Source organism: Hippoglossus stenolepis, chromosome 23 (assembly GCF_022539355.2).
Source record: "Hippoglossus stenolepis isolate QCI-W04-F060 chromosome 23, HSTE1.2, whole genome shotgun sequence".
In the NCBI taxonomy this organism is placed as follows: domain Eukaryota; kingdom Metazoa; phylum Chordata; class Actinopteri; order Pleuronectiformes; family Pleuronectidae; genus Hippoglossus; species Hippoglossus stenolepis.
The window spans coordinates 3595114-3621794 of NC_061505.1; the positions used below are offsets into that span (position 1 = coordinate 3595114).

General features: G+C 44.5%; 2 protein-coding genes across 2 annotated transcripts; both read right to left on the reverse strand.

Moving 5' to 3' along the window:
* Positions 1 to 113: 113 nt before the first annotated feature.
* On the reverse strand, positions 114 to 19842 carry LOC118102872 (kinesin-like protein KIF1C). Its single transcript, XM_035149440.2, has 29 exons — positions 19482 to 19842; positions 19255 to 19389; positions 12597 to 12724; positions 11990 to 12066; positions 11825 to 11903; positions 11275 to 11375; positions 11011 to 11076; positions 10748 to 10926; positions 10399 to 10510; positions 10189 to 10266; positions 10032 to 10097; positions 9842 to 9920; positions 9527 to 9605; positions 9252 to 9400; positions 8377 to 8484; positions 8086 to 8216; positions 7887 to 7966; positions 7719 to 7794; positions 7296 to 7375; positions 7068 to 7162; positions 6559 to 6642; positions 5931 to 6111; positions 5683 to 5755; positions 5499 to 5597; positions 5177 to 5338; positions 4750 to 5052; positions 4400 to 4489; positions 4103 to 4328; positions 114 to 4012 (listed from the first exon to the last, which is right to left on the reverse strand). The coding sequence occupies exons 3-29, from the start codon at positions 12700 to 12702 to the stop codon at positions 3156 to 3158; spliced, it is 3816 nt and encodes a 1271-aa protein (XP_035005331.1). The 5' UTR covers positions 12703 to 12724; positions 19255 to 19389; positions 19482 to 19842; the 3' UTR covers positions 114 to 3155.
* Positions 19843 to 22128: 2286 nt separating this feature from the next.
* On the reverse strand, positions 22129 to 26681 carry LOC118102917 (cysteinyl leukotriene receptor 1). Its single transcript, XM_035149525.2, has 5 exons — positions 26588 to 26681; positions 25357 to 25546; positions 24397 to 24564; positions 24070 to 24237; positions 22129 to 23829 (listed from the first exon to the last, which is right to left on the reverse strand). Exons 1-5 carry the CDS (start codon positions 26592 to 26594, stop codon positions 23322 to 23324), a joined length of 1041 nt encoding a protein of 346 aa, XP_035005416.1. The 5' UTR covers positions 26595 to 26681; the 3' UTR covers positions 22129 to 23321.

The window sequence follows — 26681 nt, forward strand, 5'->3', positions numbered from 1 at the left end:
CACAGACACACACAGACACACACAAGCTTAAAACTGAAGCCACGCTGCGATTTGCTTCGCCACAGGAAGCCGGTGCTGATTGGAAGTGAACAGAAAGAGCAGTGAAGCACGAGTGGAGTCGTGTTTGTCGACACTTTATTGCCGTCATGTTGTCTGCAGGTAGAGCCTGAGATTGGTTCCTGATACAACAACACAGACACACAAACAACCGAGCCAATAGGAGGGGGGCTACACCGTGATGTCATCATGTCCATGCCCGTGTTCATGCTGTGATCATATGGTTCGAAGGTTGGAGTTCTGTTGAGTCGAGTTGCCATGGAGATGGCTTCCTACAACCGCCAGACCCCCCACCCTTAAACTCCCAAAAACAAACGAGTAAAAGAAAAACAATAAAATCAGCTTTATGAAGAAAAACAAACTTTTGATTATGACTCTAAATTAACCAGGAAATGCGCACACACACAGAGACAGGCACACACACGCACGCGCACACACACACACACACACACACACACACATAGAGACACGCACGCACAGACACGCACACAGACATTTGCATGAGGGCGAACAATCTCCCTTTAGCAGCAAGAACCCAACATTAAAGACACTTAAAACTTCAGAATTATATCAATAATAGTGATGTTGGCATCATGAAGCAAAAAAAAAAAACATGGAGGCGGGGTTAAAATACTCCGAAAGAAATGAATACACAAAGAGAAAAAGTAAAAACCAGCCAATCAGAGACCAGAGCTGGAAACTGGAAAATAAAATAAGATCAAAAAAAAAAAAAAAATATAGAAAAACTGAAAAACCATAAACAAATAGGAAAACATCTTTTCCCCTCATGCCCGGCAGCGGCAACAGGTCATCCAGATTGTCCCACGATACCAGAGACAGCAGAGCGAAACAAGGTGGAAATTAAGATCTGCTGATGTCACGCTTCTCGGGCCAATCATAATCAATTCCTGTGTTTTTGTCATCAATATTGTGGCAACTACCTCCCAACCAGAGGGAGCGTTTCCCATTGGTTGGTTCCGACCTCCTTTGTGAGAAGGTCTTCAAGGTCACGGAGCACAACAACTCCACTCGTCATCTCCCACAATGCCTTACTCTGTGTGGGGGTGGGGTTTTAACGCCCAGCCCCTCCTGACAGTAAACTTTTTGTCGTTTGCGGGACATTAAAACTCAACCGCTACGTTCAGCTCGACCCAGGAAGGCAAAAATTTGTGGCTGTTTTTACAAAATCCTACATTTCAGAGGTGCGGGGAACGCAGCAGAAAAATTTGACCTTTGCAAACATTTTTAGAGCTGAAACGATTCAGCGAACGACAGAATAATCTGTTTTACTGTCAATCAGTTCAGTCATAAATCAATTCAGCTTTTCTCCGTCTTAAAAATGTTTTCGACTTTCACCTCAGACTTTTTTTTTTTTTACTCTCTTTTGAACGTTTATTGATTCATCAATAATAAAGATTCTTGTTATTTACAGAAGTAAAAAAAAAAAGTCTGTTAAAGCTCAGTCGTTATATTGAAAAAAAAAAATCAGTCTTTAAAGTGACTCTCAAACGAGAGGAAGCCACAGTTTTCATCTTCCTGCCGTCGCAGGAAGTCAGTGTTCACTCGTCTCTTCAGGACAAATTCAATATGAAGTAGTGTCAGGTCCTGATGGAGGAACGAGTCCTCGTGTTTCTTAAAAACAAAGCATCAAAACAAAATCTCCTTCTCTTCATTCTCTGCCTTCTCTATTCAAACTCCTCTCTCTGACTACATTTCCCAGAGTTCCCTCCTCACACAGCCCTACATAAACTATAATCCACCATGATTACTTCATCGCACATTAGCTATCACTTACTGCTTTTCCCACGATTGCCTATGATAGTGAACTCCGCATGAGCGTTTTTTTTCTTAAAATAGATTCATCTTCATAGAAACTCAAATCAAATATACACACATCACGCTTTAAAACGATTCTGCGCGCAAGTCACATCAACATTTACAACATCCTCGACCCCGTCTGTCTGTACAGCAGTGTGGCCGTCGGCTCACCTGCAGGCGGCGCCACACAGCAGCTTTCTTTGGTTTGTAGCACTTGGCGACTCAGCATTCAAGTCACATGGGAGGAACAAGTTTGCGTACGACCTCTGCTTCAACAACGGAAAATCACCCAAATCATTCAACTCACGATTCCATCGTTCATTCATTACCGTAACCCTATTTAAAGTTAGAACCACATTTGTGTCTTTCTTCAGAACGCGAAACTTGGCGCATTCATGCTAAAACGTAGTCACTTTGCCTTTCATTCCCAAATGTTAGCTCTCCTCAATGGTGCAACATGAAAAAGATATTGCTGTTAAGTTCATAAACAGTTTCAATCTAAAATAAATGTAAAACTAAACTGAGTTCAATGTGTTGAAATCGAAGTCGTACAACCTGTAGTTCCCATATAACATGAATGCTGCCTTGGCTGGGCTAGGCTAAACTTGGGCTTGTGTAGCATTTCACTACCTATTAGCCTGAAAAGCTAAAGAGCCATCCCTTGCTCATGCTAGCTGGCTAGCCCAAGCTAACACAGAATGCTCAGGCTGAATCAGGCTAGTTAGCTGTCGTTAGCCTCCTGGGCTAACAGCAGCTAAAACAATGGAGCTAAAACTGAAGTGTGTGTAAGTACAAACATCCGCTCTGCCCTAAAACTCAACCCAACGCACTTCATCTTTAAAAAAAAAAATTCTGCTAACACGAAGTAGCCTCAGGAGCTAACACGTTAGCACCTCGTGATAAATGACTGATCGTGACCACAACTTCAATCGATATCAATGACCAATGAAACCAATAAAACTAAGTCATTACATTATAAACTTCCATCTTGTTTGACAATCCAACCAACAGCAAAAAATAAAACAGTGTTGCAATGGCAACAGCTAACCTGTGAACGTAAAAGCTACACACACACACACACACACACACACACACACACACACACACACACACAGCAGGATTGAAGATACAGGATGTGTGTGATGGGTTGACTCAGTCTAGAAAAGTGCGGCAAAACACACACACACACACAGACACGCACGCACACGCATCTCTACAGCATCAGGACCGCCCTGTGCCCTTTAACCAATCAGAGTAGTCCATGTGTCGGAGGTCAGAGGTCAGATGGGCGTCTCCTTGTTTTGTTTGAGGTCCGGTGCACTGAACTGTCGTCTCATCCTCGGAGGAGTGGTGAAGCCCCACATCCCCGGCGGTGGGCCCGCCCCAATCAGCATGTCGGGAAGGGGCGGGGCCCCAGAGCGTGGCAAGCTGTGGTAGTTAGGGTGAGGTCCTGGCTGGAATGGTGCATTGTGGGGATTGTAGTAGGGGTGGTGGTGGAACTGATGGTGCTGGTGTTGATTAAAATGGAAGCCTCCGTCTCTGTCTCTGTCTCTCCCACCTCCTCCTCCTCCTCCTCCTCTACCTCCTCCCCACTCCCCTCCAGGCCCTGGTGACACCCCCCTCCTCTGTCTTGGTCGCCCCTGGTGACCGCCACTGCCATCGCCACCTTGATGCTGGTCGCTGTCGTAGTTACTGTTGCCATGGGTGGAGCTATCCAAAGAGTTGCGTCGGTAGCGCCGCTGGTGGTTTTGGTTGTTGCCCTGCTGATGGTAGTTGAAGCCGCCCTGGTTACCCTGGTTACCCTGGTTGCCTTGATTACGCTGCTGCCAGGCGCGATGGGGGCTGGGGGTGCGCATGCGAGGGGGCGGGGCCTGGAAGGGGAGGGGCAAGAGAGCAGGAGAGTGACCCTGAGGGGGAGGAGGTGACGGAGAAGTTTTACCTTCCATTCCCCCCCCCTCCTCCCATCCATCTCCTCCGCTTTCCCCTAGACCCAGGGCTTGCAGGGCGGCGCTGGCTGGTCCCCATGACAACCGGTGGGCGGGGTTACTCTTAAAGGGGAACTTCAGTTTGCATTCCTGGGGAGGGATGAAGCGGCCGGTCCCCGGAAGGTGAACAGGGACGATGGGGGTGTTCTGACCTGCATGGGGCGACACAGAGTCATGAGACCGAGCACACACACACACACACACATAGAGGGGGGATGGGGGTAATGACGTCACACACTGACCCTGGGTCTGGCTCTGTCCTCGGAGCTTCTTGGTGATGTTCTGCTGCTGCAGGTTCAGGATTCTCTGCTGTTCCTGTTTCAGCCAGCGGAGGCGCCCTCTCCTGAATGCCGGGTCCACGTCCATCAGCCGCTTAACTTTGACCTCCGGCTGCTTAGGGACGTCACCACTGCCTTCGTCCTCGTCTCTCTGATCACCCTCCTCTCCTTCCCCATTCATGTCGTCCTCCTGGAAACCAGAGGAAGACACAGGTCATTCACAGAGCAGAGGCTGGGTGGGGGGGGGGGGAGTGGGCGTACCTGCACAGGTATGATGCTCTCCATCTTGATCATTCTGTCTCTCAGAGCTTTGATCTCCTCGTCCTTCATGTTGTTCTGCAGCTTCACCTCCTGGGGGAATCAAGAGTGTCATTGTTGATTTGATTAATTAAACTATGAAGAGAAAAACATTATTGACGTTTATTACATACATTTAATCTCTCACAGGTAAATTATTGATTACTCGATTATTAATTCAATGACGTCATGACTGTAGCAGCGCCATGGAGCCTAAAAGGATGATTACAGTTACATTTTAAATGTATTTTCCACTGGTCTCACATGTGAGGGTGATTATTGATTATCGCTCGGCTGTGAGTTTGTTCACTCACCTCCAAAATGTCTGTCAGTTTATCGATGTGAGCCTTCAGGTCGTACACTTTTACTTTCTGTCCTCCCTCCCCCGTCTCTCCTGCTCCCCCTTCTCCTCCTCCTCCTCCCCCTCCTCCCTCCTCGGCAGGGGGACTCCTTTCCTCTCCGATGCCCACGGTGTCACATACGTCCTGGGCCACGGCCCTCCAGCTCTCCCTCTCGTTGGAGTCCTTCTTGGTGTACATGCGACAGAGTTCCTTCATCTTGACAATGGACAGCGCCTCGATCTCCTGGCGGGAGTGACGGAAATCTCCCAGAGCCACCTGGGGTGAGGGGAGGGGCACAAATTGCTAAATTTTAGGAAAATGCATAAATGTATTTGTCGATCAGTGAAATAAAGCTCAGACTCTAAATAATGTTTTCTGTGTGTGTGTGTGTGTGTGTGACCTCGTAGCAGATCTCTTTGACGGCCTGCATGCGGAGGTCTTCGATGGTGACCCGTTTGGGGTCTTTGCTGATCCTCCTCCTCTGAGGGATCTGATAGACTCTGAGCGGCTCCCTCCTCTTCCCACTGCTGGGCAGACCACAGCGCTTCACGATCGACTGTACCTGGAGACACACAGGTGACACTGACACAGTTACTCTGGAGAAACCATCATGAAACTTTCACAGTCAACCACTGAGAGTTGTCTTTACATCACTAAGTTCACTGCAAACAGGAGCTGGTCACAGTCAACTCAGCTGCTTTTATTTGTGTGTATGTTTGTACCTTGTTGGCAGGTAGTTTCTCTCTCAGGGAGGAAATCAGCCTCCAGCTCTCCTCACAGGAGCGTTTGTCTGAGTCGTCACCGCTGTCACTGTCGGCATACTGAACACACACACACACACACACACATACACGTTTAACACTGTCAAGTACTTTGTGTTTTAACTCCGCACTTACAGACACGTACCAGCCTGTGTTGCTCCAGCAGCAGATCAGCCTCCTCCTTCTCTTTACGATACTGAGTCTCCATGTCCTGCAGCCTGTAACACATACACACACACAGGTCAGTGATATCTTGTGTTCATTAAACTGAGGAAAGTGTTCCTATTAAAAAAATCCTATTTTTTGTATCAGAATCCTTCCACAATAAATTCTGTTTCATTGATGATGATGAAGATGACGGTGCCGTCAGCGTCACTCATCCTCCGTCTCTACCTCTTCTCCATCTCCAGTTTGATGTCGATGCCTTGTTTCTCCAGCAGCTCCTTCTGAGCGTAGTTCCAGTCCTCTGGCTCCCCCTGCTGCTCAGCTGTCACACTGCGCTCCCTCTCCAGCCTTGCCTGCTCCGGGTGGTTGAAGCGGAACACATGGTTCTTTCCCATTACGATGCGGTTACCTAGCAACGAAGACAGGCGTAATGCAATCAGGTTTAGTGGAGGAAACCGCTCATATCTAAACTTACACAGCTCTGGTACCAGGACGTTGGTATCTGTACGCAAGAGTAACTTTTTCTGATACTTCACACTTTTTTCTGTCGTTGTTGCTCTAACAGTACATACTAGAAATACTATGAAATTCAGTTACTGTTTTTTAATAAAATAAACTCACACATTGTGTTTGCGTGTGAAATAGCATGTTGCTAAGGAAGTTTGGACGATGCTAATTAAAATGCTAAGATGATCGTGAAAATTTGACAGATTTTTATAAGTTCATATGTTAGACATGGTCCCTGTTATTGTTTTTACCAGCTCAGTAGTGTGGCGGCCTGTGGAGCAGAATTGATGGCTTAGCACTCCTATCCCAGGTGGAGGTTGTGCGTGTAACCATCGTTGAGTGTAGTTACCTTGTTTGAGGATGACTGCGTCATCGATCTCCTTCCCGTTCACGTAAGTCTCCGCTCCAACTAATGGCTCCAGAGTGACCACCACTGCAGAGAGAGTTCAACAGAGTCAAAACAAAAAACAACAACTGTATTTTAATTTGTGTACATTCAGGACACGACTGATGGGTTTACAGTCACACACATAAACACATACACAATGGAAGGGGATGGGGGTGGGGGGGGGGTCGCACAGGAAACACGGGTTTGAATAGGAAGGTGATGTTGCCATGGTAACCAGTAGCGGCGACTGTTAAACGATACCTGACAGATTTCCTGGAAGCTTTTACAGAAAAAGAAGAAAGAGAGTCACACAGCTGAAGCACTTTGACCAGTAGAGGGCAACATAAACACAGAGAAAGACAGACAGACAGACAGACACAGACAGAGAGACAGACAGAGAGACAGACAGACAGACAGACAGACAGACAGACAGACAGACACAGACAGACAGAAACAGACAGGTGTCTCACCTTCTCCCTGCTCGTTGAGCTCACTGACGAACACACAGTGAATCTCCTTTATAAAGTGTCCTGACAGTTTAATGTCCACGTCCTGTTGTCCAACCCTGAGACAAACAGACATTATATTATTGTGTTTCATTAAATTATATATAATATTACTATATTTAACTGAGTACATTTACTCAGGTTTGTAGTTACTTCACTTTCATATATTTTCTAATTGATTTAAACTCTGACCTGGTGAAACCCTCCTTGATGTAGTAGAGGAGACACTCAGACATCAGAGGGTCTTCATTCAGGTTGACCAGGTGAGGAGTCTGCACCGCACACACAGACATACACGCACACAGACACACACACACAGACACAACACACACACACACACACAGACACACACACACAGACACACAGACACACAGACACACAGACACACACACACGAGAGGGTTAGTGTGAAAAGGCCTCGCAACTCGATGCTGCTCTCATGTCTAAATACCCACATCAGCCATCTAATTGAAAATATATATACAGCATATAAATAAACATGTAAACGCACACATTTATATATATACACATACACACGTATATATAAACTACAATACACATGTGTATATATGATTTTTAGTTTAGTTCAGCTCTGACAGAAACTATTTAAACTCACTCCTTTAGGAGAGAAGACGCCCAACGTTCCCCCGTCCTCTTTGATGGACACGCCCATTTCTGCCAGCAGGGACTCTCTGATCGAGAGAGAGAGTTGTTGATTGTCTTTATGTGCAGTCAGTGATCATCTATATGCATTGACTGGTGTCTACAGTGAATGTGATGTTACCTATCGAGTCGTATAGATTCTGTTTTTCTTAGTTTCTCTTCCCACGTCTCGTTTAGCTCAGCGATGATTTTCTCCGTCTCCTGAAACACAAACACAATGAGGTTGAGTTCATCCAGTAAAAATGGAAATATATCTGCCTTAAGTCTGTTTGCTCAGATTTTATGCAGTTAACAGGTTTTTAAAGAATATCAGACTCCACCATCAGTCTCTCAGCTGCCTCCTCTTTACTGATGGTCTCCGCAGCGACGTCCTCCTCCCCGTCTTCTTCATCGTCGATCAGGTGGTCTGGGTCAGCCGCTGCATCCCCTGAAGAAGACGCCTCACTTGCGACTGCAGGTGAAAGAAAAATAAACAACATAAATCAAAAGTTACTTTGTTTAAAAAACAAAGATAAATTATCATATGTTTGTATACGTCACATATATGGATAATGTGTCTATACCAGTAAATGTGTATATGATATGTATCAGTATGGAGTCCATATATTCACCTGGAGGGGCGGAGCCATTCTGAGATGTGATTCCATTGGCTGCAAGTGCCAGCTGCAGGGGGGAGGGGCACACACCTGCAACACCAGCAGGGCCATTGTTGTTGTTGACTGAGAGAGAGAGAGAGAGAGAGAGAGAGAGAGAGAGAGAGAGAGAGAGAGGAGAGAGAGAGGAGAGAGAGAGAGAGAGAGAGACACAGAGAGAGAGACACAGAGACACAGAGAGAGAGAGACAGACAGACAGACAGAGAGAGAGAGAGAGAGAGAGAGAGAGAGAGAGACACAGAGAGAGAGAGAGAGACACAGAGAGAGAGAGACACAGAGACACAGAGAGAGAGACAGACAGACAGACAGACAGAGAGAGAAGGAGAGAGAGAGAGAGAGAGGTTTAATTTTACACGAAGAGGAATCTCTGCTATACTGGTTATGTAAAGAACAGCATGTAAATATCTGCTGACACACACAGACACACACAGTTGCTGTTGTCTGTAAATACCCTACATTCAGCACATAGACATGCCACACATACCATGTTTAAATAAACAAACACACACACAATATGAAGTTCAGTATCAAATATTAACTTAAGTACAACTTATTAATGAATGTGTATCCAGTATAATTACTTTATTATCATGCGTCAATAGTGTACTAGTGTTGCAGTAGATGACACGTAGTAGATGACACGTATTGTGGATGTACAGTATGTGTGTGCACCAGTGATCACTTTATTAACTTACATACATAGTATAATCGTTATGCACCAGTATTTCTTTGGAAAGTGTATATACACAATATATTGTATACCATTTTATGTATTACCATATGCCAGTATAACGTGTATATTGTATAGTGTGTACTGTGAGATGTGTATATACCAGCATTATCCAGCAGTTCCTGCAGGCCCTGTGAGAAGAGCAGGTTTCTCAGTCGTTCCACTTCAGACTTCAGCTCTCTGATCAGTTTGGCGTTTGGATCTTCATTGATCACAGCGTTACAACGGATCTGTTTGGCACGGTCAGCATATCTGAACCAGACAAGACCAAGTTAAAATCATATTAAACAAGATGCATCTCATTAGACTAAATGACGTTTACTTCACTAATCTACACGGAGCCTGATAGATTACACTGGACACACGTCAGTATCTGACCTCAGGGTGCTCAGTGTTTCTTCATAGTTGATGTCAGCAGGACTTAGAGCAGCAATCATGGCTGTTCGAGAGTTTCCTCCTGAAGAAAACAATCACAACTTAAATGTTATTTACAAATTCCTTTCCATCGAACCTGCTGCTAACCTCGACCCAGGTAACTGTTGATACTACGACTGGTGTGGCTACACTTTGTAAAGCTAGCTCTAGTAATAAATCTAATCCTGAAGAAGTTTGAACGTTTCCTCTGATCCTTTTTCATTTCAAGACAACCAATAGCACGAGATTTTTACTGGTCATGAAACCATTTCCACTTGCCCAGGTTTTCCTTCAGTAGCCAGGTGAGCACAGAGTCTCTGTAGGGAATAAAATCACTTTTCCTCTTCTTACTGCTCTGCTGCAGAGGGAAACAGATTGTACATGTGAACTAGTCTTACTTATTAGTTTAACAAATGTGTACATTTTCTGATATTTAACCCGAGTATAAATATCAACTGTGTCAACTCACCATTTCAGCCAAAGCGGAAATCACCTTTCCCAACGTGGTGAGAGATTTATTGATGTTAGCGCCTTCCTGTTGGTAAATATAAAGTAAATATAACTTAGAAATCCTGGATTTTACTGTAGTTAGCGAACACACCAACATGAGTCTTGTGACATCTGACCTTGAGCCTGGTGCCCTTAGCCCCCGACGAGTCAGCTCGCTCGCTTCCAGCCAGGTCGACCAGACTGATCTTACTGACCTGAAGAGAAAGTTTCATCTTTAAAATCCTGATTATAAACCAAATTGTAGTTACAGTGCGACACAAGAACACAATATAGTGAGGTAACAGGGTCCTCATGAGGTCCAAACACATGCACACACTCCCACACACCTTCTCAGTGTCCAGGCTGGTCATCTGGTCTCGTCGTTTTTGGGTGAAGACAATGGTGAAGACAGCATGTGACCTGGACGAGGTCTCGTTCATGTTTGTGGCCGCAACTGTCCTGTAATCAATAACCGATCAGGTATAAATAATCAAACACTGACAATTCAAACTTGTCTAATTCCTGTTAGTGTGGAAAACCAAAAGGAAAAAACAACATATAGTTGAACTTTCAGCACCAGCACAAACTCACACACTTCCCTCAAAAAATGCAGCCTCTCACACTTTTGTTTAAAAACAAGCTGTGGATTGATTTGGATGCGGCATCATGACAACAATCCACAGGGATAAAACTGACCGGGCTTTGTTGCCAGCGTCCATCAGGTCCCGGATGTCGCTGAATCCGGTCACAGCGAGTTTGGACAGGTCCTCCACATACGGCCCCAGAATGGGATGCTCTCGAACCCGCAGAGTCCCCTGGGACTTTGGGTTTAGTAGATCTCTGACCCGCTCACAGTAGATCTCCATGTAGGACACCTGGAGGCGGACGAGACGGAATTAAGCCAATCGACAATCACCAGGATGATTCAGTCTTGAATTAGTGGATCAGAGTGAGTTTACCTCCACAGAGTACGTCAGGTCAGGATCTGTGTTTTCTCCTGTTCTCTGAAATAGTTCTTCACAGAGCTAAACACAGAGACACAAATCACAGGAACATTAAACAGGGCCAGGAGGAGACGGAAATTTGAGACGCTATCGCAGGAGATCGCTCAAATAACTTCAGTGGGTAAATATGGAAATTACCCAAATATACTCCTTTGACTGTGACACACCTTCACAATCGTTTGGTCTCAGTTTAAATCAGACAAATGATTAGTGTGTTACCTGTGGGATGATCCCCTCCTGTCCAGGCTCCTGTTTGCCCATCATGGTGTAACTCTTTCCTCCACCAGTCTGGCCGTACGCAAAAATACACACATTGTATCCTGGGAAAAGATTAGTAAAAGTCTTACTGGAATTCCGCAATTGAAGCCGGAAAACAGGCAAAACTGGAAAAGCCATGTTGTCAATGTTTTTCTAAACTGTCCACTAACAAAATCAGCTCCTGAAACACACTAGAATCATTAGCATCTGTGCTAATTATCTGAACAACATAAACATAAACTGTAGCATCCGCAGAATTATTAGCAAATTCTGAAACTTCGTTATTCGCTTTAGCATTAGCACGGTTGTACCATCTGTAGCATAATTAGAAGGCTATATATACATCATTCGCGTATTTAGCATTAAGTTATTAGCATCACTGAAATCATTAGCATGAAGGTTAACGTCTCGAACATTTTGATCGTCAACATCACGACAATCATTCGACTAAGTATGAGTAACAGTGTGATCATCATAATCATCTGTAGCATCATCAAACTGTTAGTTTTACCTTCAAAGGCGTGAAGCAGCATCTCCTCTCCAATGTCTTTATACACCTGCCTCTGAGACGCAAAGCCGGGGTCGTCATTCTGCAGGAACACACACACCTCGAGTTATTACAGGTTCACCTGGTGAATACTGCACATGTCGTGTGTGTGTGATAGTGTGTGATCACCGTCGTGTGTGACCAGTAGGAATAGTCAAAGGAGAAGTTCTTGGCTCCATCTTTGGGTTGTTTGGGGTTGGAGATACCTGGAATGAAAGAAAGACCTCATCAAACACCTCGTTCACCTGGTGGCATGATGCACAGCGTGGCCAGAAGAATATGGACGTTCCCGTGTTTCAAATCTGGTTGGAAGGGTGAGACCAGGGTGGAGGTCGAATAAAGCTTTAAGAGTCACATGTAGCTGAAGTGATTGGCTGTCCACTTACTTTCTGCCATGCAGCTTAACTACTAACCTGCAGGTGAAAATTATACGATCGCTTCAATGTTAGCGACTCAGAATTTGTGTCCATCAAAAAGTCGAGTGTATAAACTTGTGAGTGTTCAGACGCACGGCTGCTAAAAAAATGATTGCTGCTGCTTGTCTATTAATAAACTGTGTGTAAATAGCAGCAGGTTCAGAGGTCACATGACGGCCAGAGGCATTCTGGGAGTGCTAAGGCCTGTGTGAATATAAGTCAAACTAAAAGTCAGTAAGACTGAGGAGAAAAAAAAAAGATTTCGATTTAGTTCAGAGGTCAGAGAGTATAGAGTGTGTGTGTGTGTGTGTGTCTCTTACACGTGGTGTTTCCCTGCATCTGGATCACACACTTGGCATTGCGTCCCGTCTCTCGGGAGTTGAATGGACGGACTCGCACCGCCACCTTCACTGACGCACCCGCCATCGTTCAGCTCCACCCACTCCACCTGAGAACAGCCAATCAGAGAGCACGGTCAGAAAACCTATTAAACTATTTAATTCTACGTTGTGTTTACAAGGAAAGATTATAAAAATAAGCAGTTAGATTATACAAATTATTTGTGGGAAAAAAATTAATAAAAAAAAGGGAAAAGTTTACACATTTAATGCAGAATAAAAAAATCCTTCCTATCCTTTTCTTTTCCCGCTCTTTCAGCTCGCGCCATCTTTTCATCTCTGGTTTTATGGTCAGACCACTCGTAACTCATTTCCATCACTCCTCCCTTCACTCCACGTTTTCCTGCTCCGCCTCGTTCCCTACGTCTCCTTCTCTTGCTCCTTTCTCATCTTTTTTCTGTTTTCTCACGTCACTCATTTCCTTTTACCTCATCTTGTTTCATTTCTTTCTCTCTTTTCTTTTGTTCCTGTTACGTTTTTTTTTCATCTAATTTTCCACATTTGATTCTTTCCTTTAAAACTTTTATCACTCAACAGTTTTACTTCTGTCCTCCTCCTCCTGTCTTTCTTTTTCATACACTTCTTTACCCTCTCTTCTAATCCCTTTGTATCTTTTCTTTTCCCTGTTTATTTTCTGATCTTCAGTTGTCTTTCTTATTTTTTGTTGATTGTCATTGTTCTTTTAGTTTTTCCATCTCTCTGCTATAATCCATCCTGGGCGTTCGAGCACCGCGAGTCGTTCACTCTCATTTTCCTTTCATTACAGCTCCCTTGCCCTCCTCCCCCCTCCCTTCATTCTTCCCGTCTCTCTTCCTCTCTTTCTTTCATGTTTCCACTTTTTTTCATCTCGCGCACGCTGCCTTTACATTCCTCTCCTCTGTTATGTGTTTTCGCATCACTACGGAAACCACAGCTGCCTCACTTTCACCTCTGCCTTGCTCCGTCTTCTCCTCGATTGTCTCTCTCTTTGTCTGTCTATTGTCTCTCTCTCACACTTGGTCAGTCTATGTCGAACGCCCCCGCCCCAGGCCTTTAAATACACACAGTTAAATATTGTTCTCATGGGAAAACACCTTGTCAGGTAATGAGTGTGTGTCTGTGTGACTAAAGATCAGTTCATTAGAGACGAAATTCATCTTAACTGATCTTAATCACTTATCTGAGAAAAAGCTGAATTTGGAGTCGCAGAAAAGTGACCAACGAGTTCTTAGGTGTAGGGACTCTTTCACACTTTGTTTGGTTCAGACCTTCAGATTTTTAAGTTCAGTCTGAACCTAAATATCAGGTGTGAAAGGTTCCTCGCACCACGGGCCAGACCAACGCACCAAAATTTGACTTTTGGACCATAGAAGAAGAAAAAGAAGAGGAAGCAGCTGCAGTTTCACCTCCGACGATATAATGTTTGAACCACGAGGACGTTCATTTGGTGCATTTGAACTAGTGTGGAGTACTGTAGTACTGTGGAGTACTGTAGTACTGTGGAGTACTGCACCTGAAGGTGCTGATGCTGGCAGTGATACCATAATGATGTTAGCATGGCAACCAGATGAAGCGCTTCATTCATTTTCTCCACAGAAAGACTACTACTCCCACACCTGACAACACGCGGACGTCAGACGCCGTCTATAAACCAATCAGAGTCAAGTACAGGTAGACGCAGCCCACGTAGCTGATGATGACAGGACGTACGTATGTCAGACAAAATTCTTTAGTGCGCTCCCTGAATTACAATGTGAAACCAAAATTAACCAGATCAAATGAAACTATGGAACAGACACATGCAGTATGAGTTACAGAACTTGCGGAGTGAGGACAATATCCTGGTTTTAGGGTTCCATTAGAGTGTGTTATCACTCTATCAATCAGACGTTCTCTGTTCAGTTAGAGTGAAGTAATCAGTGTCTGACAGACCCCAGAGGGATGTGATCATGTTATTGATAAGCTCAGTGATTGGTTATCAGCTGGTGTGTGTGTGTGTGTGTGTGAGGAGGAAGCTAAAATGGACAACAAGACTGTTCCGCAAAAGTGAAGCCATATTATCTAGATCGCCCTCTGGTGGCTGGTTGCAGTATAGGTCAATGTAGAGGTTAAATAAATGTTTGTCAATACCTCAATACCGCAGCTCCACTCCACCATCACAACTGCCTAGACTCTAAGTGACGTCATCACCACAAGATGGCAGCGTTCGTATCTGATCGCGACCCATCACACAACATCATGATGCCCCATATTTTGGCGTAATTCACTTCTAGCAGCTAGTCGGACACGCCCTCTAACAAGGTAAAGTAAGAGCGGAGGCCGACATGTCCTACACGAGCTGGAAGCAGATGACCAATCACAACAGAGTGAACCAGCTGACCAATCGGAGCAGACTGGGCTTCATCAGGAGGAGTGCCTCAAAGACAGGAGCTGAAACCAAGTGTTGGAGACAGAGGCTGAAAGGAGGAGCTGCAGCAATGGACAGTTTGAGGAAGTGATGAGCTTCTGAATATTGGAAACCTTTCACAGTAATAACACTCGTTAACATTATCAACCTGAAGAGAGAGAGAATATGTCTCCTTCAAACTGTAAAACTTTAAACTAAGTGTTTTCATGACAATGACAAAAGATTCAAAATCGATTAAATGCTAAACCTGCAAATAACGACATGAAAATGTTTTTTAATGTTGCAGCTCAAACAGCACAAAACACACACAGACACAGCAAAGAACACAAAAGAAGTGAGAGAGTGTGTGTTTGCTGTGTCAACACAGCTTCAAGTCACACAGCCACAGCAGGAACATGGCAAACACACTATCACACACACACAGACAAGATGGTGGACATAGATACTGGATTGTACTCATATCTTATTGTGTGTGTCTAGGTGAGCGAGCAGCCTGCATACCACAGACCATGGGCAGAAACACTGACATCACATCACAGGCATTCCAACACACACACACACACACACACACACTCAGTTCTGTGTGTCTGGTTGAACAAGCCCAGCTAGTTGTAGAGCTACTGTTAGAAAATCTAACCAGCTGTTTAAACACACTGTTAACAGTGCACACAAACACACACGCACACGCACACACGGGTTGTTCCAGTGTCACAGAAATAATTCCAGTCGTCGCTGCACAGCAGGCACTAAACGACTAGCTAACTCCAGGGCCAACGTGTTTGTTGTTGTCGGAAACTCTCCACACTGCGCTGCCTTCTAGTGGATGTAACAGCCACGCCATCGTAAAGGACACACATGTGGGAAGTGATGGTTACATGGTTTGAAACGTACGTATTTCTTTTCGTGAGTAAAAGGCAGAATAAATTTGCCTTTTAAGTCAAATAGACGATAAAGCACTGGTTGCATTGGGGTGTGGAAACCCTGTGATTGACAGCTAGTACAGTCCAATGGGGGCAGGCCGCAGGTGTGAGTGGGCATGTCCTTAAGCTCCCAGTCCTTTTTACGACAGCGACAGCGACTGCTCAGCTCTGATTGGTCGATTATTGATCCGTAGTGAACGCATGTGATCCGATGTGAACAGAGACACAGTCAGTTCCCATGTGTAGGCCTCTCTAAAGGAATGTGATAATGAATGGTGTTCATACTCCACACACACACATCTATAGATAGTCGTCAGCTCGACTCAACGCCCAGTGTGTACAGAACTTTTCCGTCGGACTCTCTCGCGCCGTTTGAGACGAGCTGACAGAGGAGCATCTCTACATCCTGATCACATGACACATGCTGCGTTCATGCGCACGACTCATGTCACCACCAGAGAAAAAGAGAGAGACAGTCCACATGCTACTTCAGAATAAAAGCACCAGTGGTCCTGCTTTCATTCTTTTTAATAGAGAAAAACTTTGACGTTATTATGACAATTCTTCTTTGTTATAACAAATATTTGATTTAACTTTATATTGTACTACTACTGTAATATCATAATATTGTAATACTTCTATTGTAACAGCATTTTAACTTCATCTAAATCAATTGTGACATTACATTAACAATTTTAAATATATCATGACTTTATTTAATGTATTTATAACTGAACTTTATTGTAACAATACTTTATTTAACTTTAATATACACATATTGAATCAGTAACAGTATCAGGATCAGTGACTCGCCTCCGCCTCAGTGAAATACTGTCGTTACACTGCTTCTCTGTCGGAAAGAATTCTATTATAATCTGATTTAACTGCCGAGTCGACCTCCAGTTCTTTAAACTTAATTTCCAGAGAAAAACATTGTCTCACAGTCGAGACAGCATGTTTTATTCTTTTATGTTAAAAGATCGCAGCAGTCGTCCTCTGACAACAGCGAACCGCTCGATCACCTGATCAGCAGCAAGTCCACGGGTAACGAGGAATCAAACCTCCGATCAATCGACCCCCTCGACCTTGTTTTTTTATCTTTAATGATTCGTGTTGATTGAATCGGACGACGTTGTGAAAACAGGATAAAGGTTTAATCGGCAGCAGCTTGTGATGCTGGTTGAGGTGTCGGGACGAAACAGACGACGTTCGACTGTGCAACACCTTGAGACACAGTCTGAGCTGAATGTTTGAGCTACATGCTAACTGCATTGCATCTTAGAGACGTACCCCAGATGGGACGTTTAACATTCCTCACCTGGACGAGGATTTAACACACACACACACACACACACACACACACACACACACACACACACACACACACACACACACACACACACACACACACACACACACACACACACACACACACACACACACACACACACACACGATTCCGCCTCCATCTGTAGTGTGGTGTTGCCTCATAACATCAGAGCAGAATTCAAACAGCATGCAGCTAAAAATACACAACACACACACACACATTACTGAGATTCCTGCTGAGAACTGCTTTAGCCACTCAGGCTAACTTTAGCAAGTCTCTGAAGCAGCAAGTTGCTCATTATTCAGCTACACTTTGCTGCTCCGAGTCTGGACCTTTAAACTCCAGTGAGGAGGCGTCTTCACGCAGCAACACAACACTTTGTGTTTGTCCGTTACAAATGTAAGCGACATGTTCCAGTGTCCACATAGTTTTGGCTACGTGGTGTATTTTAATCCCAATGTAATAAATTAATTTGGTCTGACATACGTTCGTCCTGTCATCACCTACGTGGGCTGCGTCTACCTGTACTTGTGACTCTGATTGGTTTGTAGACGGCGTCTAACGTGGGCGTGTTGTCAGTTGGGGGTAGTATGGAGAATGGAGAAAATGAATGAGAAGCTTCACCTGGTTGCCATGGTAACATCATTATGGTATTACTAGCACCATCAGGACCTTCAGGCACAGTACTCCATAGTACTACAGTACACTACAGTACTACTACAGTAGTTCAAATGCACCAAATCAACGTCCTCGTGGTTCAAACTTTGTATCGTCGGCGGTAAAGACTGCAGCTGCTTCCTCTTCTTTCTCTTCTTCTATTGTTTAATGGCGTCTCTACTTTCTGTGATTGGTCCAAAAGTCTGAACTATCCAAAAAAGTGTTTTCACGCTGTAAACAAACAGAAGCGTGGTTCAGTTTGATCCAGACCCAGAACACGTCTTCTGCTCGGACACACTGTGAATTCACGTGCTCGTCTCTGAAGGTCCTTTTCAAGTCTTTGTTCTGACTTGCCCGTGTTCATGTGCTTTGAAGTCAGAATGTGTTTAAGAACATGGACGGAAGCTGTGAATAACGTGTTGTATTTATGTGTTTAAGACGTTTAAACAACACAGAAACTTCTCTTTACAACATTTACATAGTAACAAAGTAAATAAAGAGTATCAGGTGTGACATAATAGTTTAAAAGGTTATGTAATGAAAACGGCTAAAGGTTGACGTGAGGAGCTTGTGAAGAAACTGCTAGAAAAAGAAAACATTTTGACATCATGAACTCATGTAGCAAAATTCACAAGTCTGGAAGTAATTGTAATTATTCCGGCACCACTTGAATGCGAAATAAATTTTGGTTTGTTGGTCTGGACCGTGGAAGCGCTTTGAATCCCCACATGTGGCTGCAGAGGGCGCTGTTGTAAATGTCACATGGCGTTGCTTTAATTCAATAATGGGAGACTGAGCCTGCGTTCACGCTAACACACCTGATAGCACAGGTCATATGACCTGATAACACAGGTCATATGACCACTCACGTGGTCTGGTCATGTAATGTAAACAGGAAGTAGATTGTCTACTCCGCAGTTGGTTGCTTAGTTACAGAAAATACTACGAACAAGGAGCAGCGATGGTGATTGTTTACAAAAGTCTCAGTTTCTGTTCGTCCAGACAAAAACACAACGTTTCCGAACTAAATCGAGAGCAGCAGCGTTTACACGAGTCTGAAAACTGACGCCAGACGTAGCCATAGCAACCGTGATGAGCTTAGTGTATCCGTGTGGGTGGAGCCTGAGTAAGGTAAACAGTGACTTCATTACATAAAACATGATGTACACATGAATATTAACGTGTTTCAGAGTAACTTTGGCTTCATGACTTCAATGTAGTGAAAGGTATCGCGTTACATTACGTCACCACGTTACGTTACTTTGCGTTAGCGGATGGATTACTCACCTCTACCGGAGATAACCGTGAGTCTCGTGGAGGCCACGCGCTGACCCGTTCACATCGTCCCCATCTCCGCGTGCACAGGAAAACAACCGAACAACGAGCAGCGGGCACGCGAGTGGAGCAGCCGTGGTTCCGGTCCTGTCGGTACCGGGACACAGACGGTCAGAGAGCGTGGGGGCGCTGTTGAGCCTCACACATACACACACATTGAGAAAAGTTCAGACACTCACGGTTATCGTCTCCTCCGGTGAACCGGCGGCCCGCTCCCAACTTTTCCCGGTGCTGACGTCACCGCCCGGAGAGTGTAACGGGCGGCGGAGGAAAGTTGCGGCCCGCTGCTCGGTGTGTGACGGGGCGGTGAATCACGGCAGGTCCGGCCGCGAGCTGCTCGGTCACACCCCGGTAAATCCGGTTAGTTGTCGGTCACTTTTCACGGGGGGGAAAAGTTTACCGGGGACGCGCGTGAGACCGGAAAGTGTGAAGGGAAAACGGGGAAAGGGAGAGAGAGAAAGAGAGAGAGAGAGAAAGAGAGAGAGAGACGCTGGCCCGTGGCCGCGAGGCGGGTGTGTGCGTGCGTGCAAATACGGGCGCGTCCCCGTGACGGAGGAGCGCAGCCAGTCAGCCGCAGGGCACGCGCCGCTCGGCCCCGCCCTGCCCCTGCCCCTCCCCTCCGGAGGGGTCACTTCCAGAGCTGGAACAGAGACAGAGGTCTCCCTCCCAACAGTATTCTGTGAACCGTTATTTTTTAACGCACACACACACACACATTTCATTTAATTGGTCAATGGGGAGCTCGTTCCACAATTTAGGACACATCACACTTGGACACACTTTAGGACTTTAGGACACATCACACACACACATACACACACAACATGAAATATGTTAAATCTTGCTTCATTGGTCTGGTCAGGGAAAGAGCCCTGGATCACCACATTTGGCAGCAGAGGGCGCTGTTGATTTGTAAAAGTTACGTAGTGTTGCTTTAACTCAATAATGAGAGACTGAGGCTGCGTTGACACCAAAACTAAAAGCGCTTATTATTATTATTAATCATTTCTACAGTCATCAACTCATGCGCTGATGTAAATGGTTTGTATTTTTTTATGGTTTGTATTTTTATAGCGTTTTTCCAGTCTTGATGACCACTCAAAGTGCTTTACAGTACAGTTTGCCATTCACCCATTCACACACACACATTCATACAGTGCATCTATTAGCACCTTTGTTTTTGTTCTATTAGGGACAATTTGGGGTACAGGATTGGGGATCGAACTGCCGACCTAGTGGTTGGAGGACGACCACTGTACCTCTCAGCCCCCGATGTAGTGGCTCCTCTTCTCAAACAGAGACAATCTGCGGTGCTACAATCCCCCCCATCCCAGTGAGGCCTCATTGGAACCAGAGACCAGATGTTAAAGGAACAGTCCATGTGTTGGTTCAGCTGAGGAACCATCTGTGATCGCACTGTCCTTACCGATGTGTCTGAGATAGAAGTTGAGTGTGTGTGTGTGTGTGTGTGGGGGGGGGGGGCTGTTAATTGTTTAATGTGAGTATTTTTAATACCTGTCATAAATAACATGTCTGTCAAAAACCAGAGGCTGTAGAACTTCAGGTACAATCTTGATGTGTTTAAGTTTCCTACAGTATCACAGTGATGCAGTAAGAGTTTATGTACATCACTGAGTTCACTGCAAACCGGTCAGTTCAGCTGCTTTTATTTTGATGGTCTCACTCAATGTGCGTGTGTGTGCATGTGTGTGTAAAACAAAAGGGGGTGGGGACAGGAAACACCTGGAGGTAGGGAAACACACACACACACACACAGGAAGAAAAGTGTATTTTCTTAAAACACACAAAATCATTTTCTGTCTGTTCCTGTCTTTGACCTCTGACCTTGTGGTTCGCTGTGTGTTGATTGGCTCACTCAAACTCGTAAGGTGTAAAGTCGGAATCTTTTCATATACAACAAAAATGGTTGTGTGTTTTTTGTCATAATGGCTCAGACGAAATGTTACAGCCACAGACTGTTCATAAAACTGGACATAAATGTATAAAATGAAGCCAATGCAAAAGTGTCTGAAACCTGTATTGTATGTAATGACCAGCAGAGGGCGACTCCACTGGTTGTTTGCAGTGGTGGCTGGTAATAAAGTATTGTGGGGTGGGGACAAACTGAAGCCAGACTCAATAAAAACAACACAACATACAATATGTCAACCCTGTAGCCTTCATGGAGCCTCGCTGTGTCTAAGTGACTGTGGAAACTTTCATGCCGTCTGTATTTTTCCGAGAGATGTTTTAGGTGTCGCACCCCCGTCGTTGTCCACACTACCTCTGTGCAGACACTTTGAAACAGCAACCAGGGGAAGCAATAAAGTAAATTACCTACAGCACATCCAGTTAGTCAACTTTGTTTTTCACACGACTGGGAGGAGCCCCGGGTATAAACTCGTCTTCATCATTTGCTGCTGAACCTGTAAATCAGGTCCAGACCAAGTTCCTTGATCATGAACATTGAAAACATCTTTGATGCAAACATTTATTAAATATTGTATTTCATGGGATTGACCCGGATTTCCTCTTGTGATAACATGTAACATGTCATTATGTATAATACATAATATCTTCATTTATATGGAACCATGAGGGTACAAACCCAGAACAACAAGAATCAAGAAAGTACAATTTCTCCAAAAAAGCAAAACTACAAAGTGCTTTAAGTAAGTGCCATTTAAGTGCTGCTAAATTGTTAGTTTTAAAATTGTATCCAAGGTATAGTCGGAAGATGTAGACTGGACCCGATCCGTTCGCAGCACGTTACGCAAGTACTAATGTTTTGAAACGGATGCAGGCAGCCACCGGTAACCAGTGAAGGGAGCGGAGTAGTGTGAGTGACTTTAGGTTAAAGACCAGTCGAGCTGCTGCTTTCTGGATGAGCTGCAGAGGTCGGATGGCAGCAGAACCTGCGCCGCCTTCTGAGTGAGAAGGGGGCGTAGTCTCCTGATGTCGTACAGCGTGAATCTACAGGAACGTGTTGTTACAGTAATGTTGGCTAATTAAGATAAAAGTACGTTTTAAGCTTTGATACAAAGGAAGATACTGGATTTTGAATTTATCATTTAAGACAATGAATTGGCTCATTTTGCAGTTTTAACACAAATATTTAAGTGGTTTAATCTGAACTCCATCATTATTTATTGTTTGGAACCATAATGGAGATGAGTTTTTAAGCTGAGTTGTGTTTTGATCAGCTTCTGATTTATCTTTACTGTTTAAATGTCAGTAATCAACAATATATTATCACCACGGTGGAGTAACACTCTCTACAGGTCAGAGGGATTATTACAACTGCAATGGATCTGCATACTATGTTTGGATAAAGTTACTGAGATCGATGGTTTCTTGTGTCATTGGGTTCACAAACTGGATCTTAACCAGGAAACAAAACTCACGTGTTCACAAGTACAACACAAAAGGATCATTGTTGTGTGAAACTGGGTTAGGGTTAGGGCTAACCCTAAAAACAACACAAACATGCAGTGAGAGGAGAGAACGTAGAAGATGTTTCCCATGGGATGTTCACATGTTCTCATTTCCGTTCTAAGTGACTCAAGTTTACAGAGAAACACAAACATGTAAACAAAGACGCTTCTCTGGAAACACATAAAACATTTACACACACACACACACACACACACACACACACACACACACACACACACACACACACACACACACACACACACACACACACACACACACGTTGCTTGTTCCATCCGGCTCTCAGCTACGAGCCCATTGGTTCCTACTGAAGATGTGAAGCATTCTCTTCAACGACACTTGAACCCTCCTCTTCAAGAATGTGTGGATCCTCCTCAACAACTCTTGAACCCCCATGAATGATTGATGTCTGCAGAGCTGGAAGTGATTTCACTCAATTTACGCATGAAAGGTGAAATCTGTCTTTTAAAAAGAAATAAATGTAATGATCCTTGATGCTGTTTTCAATGAGGCGGACTCTTTTGATTGGCCGAGCTACAGTGCTGACTGATGACCTTGCAGGTGTTTCAGGTTTCAGGTTCCCTCCTCCCAGCTGAAGCTCTGAGTTGGAAGGACCTCCTGCTGTTCCGGAAAACGTCCCTCAGGTCGTTTCTGAACTTCTTGGCTGAGTAGTAGTACAGCAGAGGGTTGACCACGCTGCTGAATGCCGCCAGACACAGCGTCACCACCACTGCTCGCTGCAGCATCACTATGACATCACAGTGCCACTTGCCCAAAACGGCATGCAGGTGCAGTGATCTCATCACATGATAGGGCAGAAAGCAAAACAGGAAGGTCACAATCACCATGGAAACCAGGTGTACAGATCGTTGTCTAGTATGGTGGTGGGTGTTGCTGGACTGGTTGCTAGAGAGGCTAGACCCGGCCATCAGGTGACGTATGAGGCTGCTGTAGCAGATGATGATGGTGAGGAGGGGAAGGATGAAGCCCAGAGCCAATGATACGTAGTTTAATTTTAGGATAACCTCCCAAGAGGAACCATCATTTGGCTCGAAGCAACGAGTTGACCCCGACCTCAGAGAGAGAGAGACAGAAGAAAGGGAGTTAACTTAGTTTTAAAAGATTTCAAACAATTCACAGATCAGTTAAAAAAGAAAGATTAGGATTATAAGATAAAGGTAAATTATTTAAAATAATTTCATAACCAAACTTTTCATGTATGTTGACATTCAAAGTGGAAGATTCAGAAAGTAAATGAACAATTGTTGCAAAAAATTGGTTTGAATTTGATTCTGAAGTCGAAGTCAGTCTCACCTTTCTTTCGTCCCATTGAGCAGGAAGGGAGAAACGGACACACCCACAAACACCCAGATTCCCAGACAGACCAACATGGTTCGAGTGGGTGTGACCTGAGAGCTGTGTTGGAGGGGCTGGGTCACGGCGAGCCAACGGAGCACGCTCAGTAGAGTGAGGAAGAAGATGCTAAGGGAGGAAGAGCAGCACTTTCTAAGAGTATGTGTGTGTTCTGGTTCTATTCACATTATGAGGCTTCAACATCCTCATGGGGACAGTCCCCATAAAACTACACTTCATTTAAGGTTCGAGTATAAAGTGATGGGAACAGGACTGCTTGTGTGTTACCTGGTGTACATGTTAACGTAGAAGGTGTAGCCACATAATTGACACAGCCATTCAGGAAACTCCCACACTCCAGACATCCAGTAATAAAACGCTCGCAGCGGGAGGGTGAGGGAGAAGCTGGCGTCTGATAGGGCGAGATTCATCATGACCACACAGGCGGAAGAGCCTCTGGAGGGGAAAACATGAAAACAGGGTTGGAGCAGCCATGTTGATTTTGACCATGAACAGACTATATAGATTGCTAGAGTTAAGAAAACATGATAAAAATGTTTGTTGGGCTACAGTTCTGCTCATGTCCACTAGGTGCTGCCGTGATCGCCGTGTTTCTTGTAGACTGGACAAACTAAACACCCTTTGAGTTTTTATGAAACCTTAAGGTTACCACAGGTTCTCTTTCATGTTTGAAAGGGGAGGATGAGGTGAGGGGTGTTCAGCTGCCACATGCAACTTCACCACTTTATGTCACTAAATTCTACACACGGAGCCTTTAAAGTGAGAGCAGGTCAGAGTGGAGGAGGACACAGAGACGCCAGCTCGGTACAAACCAACCTTCTGATCATTAAACAGCTGTGGACCAGAGAGAAACTCTGTATTTTCACTGTTTGTTTCCATTGTTCTTCAACAAAGTCACTGACATGATTATATGATGATGTCGGCGTTCTCTCCCACGAGAGGTGCAGGTGCAGCGTGTTTGACTCATTCCTCAGTAATTCACATTTCGCCGCCCTTGGCAGTTGCCTAGTTCGTCTATAATATACTATAATATGAACTAGGCAACTGCCGGTGTGTCCATATAGAGTCTATATGGACACACCGGGACACACCGGCATGGCTGCGCTGGAGCGAACTTAGGTCAGCTGGTCGTTTGAAGGCTTCAAAGGTTCGAGGCATGAATGAAAAGTTCTCACAGGAATAGAGATGTGTGTTTGTGTGTGTTTGTGTGTGTTTGCATCTTCTGACCTGCGGGGACCCTGCAGCAGGAAAATCACCAGCGCTCCAGTGTTGCACAGAAAGGCGAGAGGAAACACCACGAGATAGGTGATGATGTAGGCATTGTACCTGAACAGATCATCACTATGTATACATTTCATCATCTCATTCATCATCGACGTGTTGTTGCCGCTGGCGACGGGCAGAGTTTGCAGATTTACTACAGAAAACACAGAGTCACAATTAAAAGGTCTTGATTGATACAATTACATAAAAACACATTTGGATTCCTGTGTGTACGGGAGGTGGGTTGATTTTAACTGTTTATTAAATTCAATCTACCTTTTACTTTTTTATTCTTTAAGGCTGAAACATGCTAAAAAATTTGCAAACACACACACACACACACATTGCTTGTTCCATCCGGCTCTCAGCTACGAGCCCATTTGGTTCCTACTGAAGATGTGAAGCATTCTCCTCAACAACTCTTGAACCCCCATGAATGATTGATGTCTGCAGAGCTGGAAGTGATTTCACTCAATCAACACATCCAGTCTCAACCAAATAGGAAATCTACCATTTTAAATTTACGGTGCAATTATTATTTTTTTATCTCCACACATCAGCGCGTGACAGAGAATGGCTGAAGTAAGCTGCATTAGATTACATTTCAGTCAACCTGTATTTTTGCAGATAGGTTGGATTGATAGGTCAGCAGTAGCCCAGAGTCCAAACTTGGTCTTGTCTTGAGTGTGGTTTCTCTTTAGCTCACCTTTTACTTACCAGCACAGGTGGTAGGTTCAAAGCAGGTGAGGCTATAAAGCAAAATGCCAGTCAGTAGTGAGAGGGGGGAGGAGTTGGCAGCTTCAGATTGTTCTAGTTTTGTGCTCTTTTTCGTTCTCTAGTATGATTTAGGTTTTTTTTTGCATTTCCCAGGGATATTTTTGTCTTTCTGTTGTAGTACCTTTTCGTTAATAAAATGCCCCTTTTTTTTATCTACTCCTGCTTCTTCAGTATTGCTTATCAAGTTTTCAGTGCCAGATAGCACCCTCCCCACTATCTGGGGTTACGGCGCTCGTCTTCTTTGAACTGTCTCCTCTGAATCAAGGAGCCTGTAAAATAACAGCTGACGTATCAGCAAACAGAAACTACACTCCTTAAAACAAGTGCGTAGCAAATAGTTCTGTATAACACGTCAGGGTTTGAATGTGAGAAAGAAATTAAAAACTTTTAAAACCATGATGTGAAAGTTGTCACTCACCGCTCATCCTGTCACAGCTTCACCACCATCTGACTCTTTGTGTGTTCATCCGTTCTTTTTGATTTCTCTCCAACGTTCAGTCTTCAAATCATCC

Excerpts from the sequence above, each read along its gene's own strand:
- LOC118102872 (XM_035149440.2), bottom strand. The coding sequence starts at position 12,702 with ATGGCGGGTGCGTCAGTGAAGGTGGCGGTGCGAGTCCGTCCATTCAAC. Across the intron at positions 10,267-10,398 it reads CCAGCCTGGACACTGAGAAG|GTCAGTAAGATCAGTCTGGT; the intron begins GTGTGTGGGAGT and ends CTTTCTCTTCAG. Across the intron at positions 7,967-8,085 it reads AGGCAGCTGAGAGACTGATG|GAGACGGAGAAAATCATCGC; the intron begins GTGGAGTCTGAT and ends TTTGTGTTTCAG.
- LOC118102917 (XM_035149525.2), bottom strand. Across the intron at positions 24,238-24,396 it reads TACGTTAACATGTACACCAG|CATCTTCTTCCTCACTCTAC; the intron begins GTAACACACAAG and ends TTCCTCCCTTAG. Across the intron at positions 23,830-24,069 it reads CTCAATGGGACGAAAGAAAG|GTCGGGGTCAACTCGTTGCT; the intron begins GTGAGACTGACT and ends TCTCTCTCTGAG.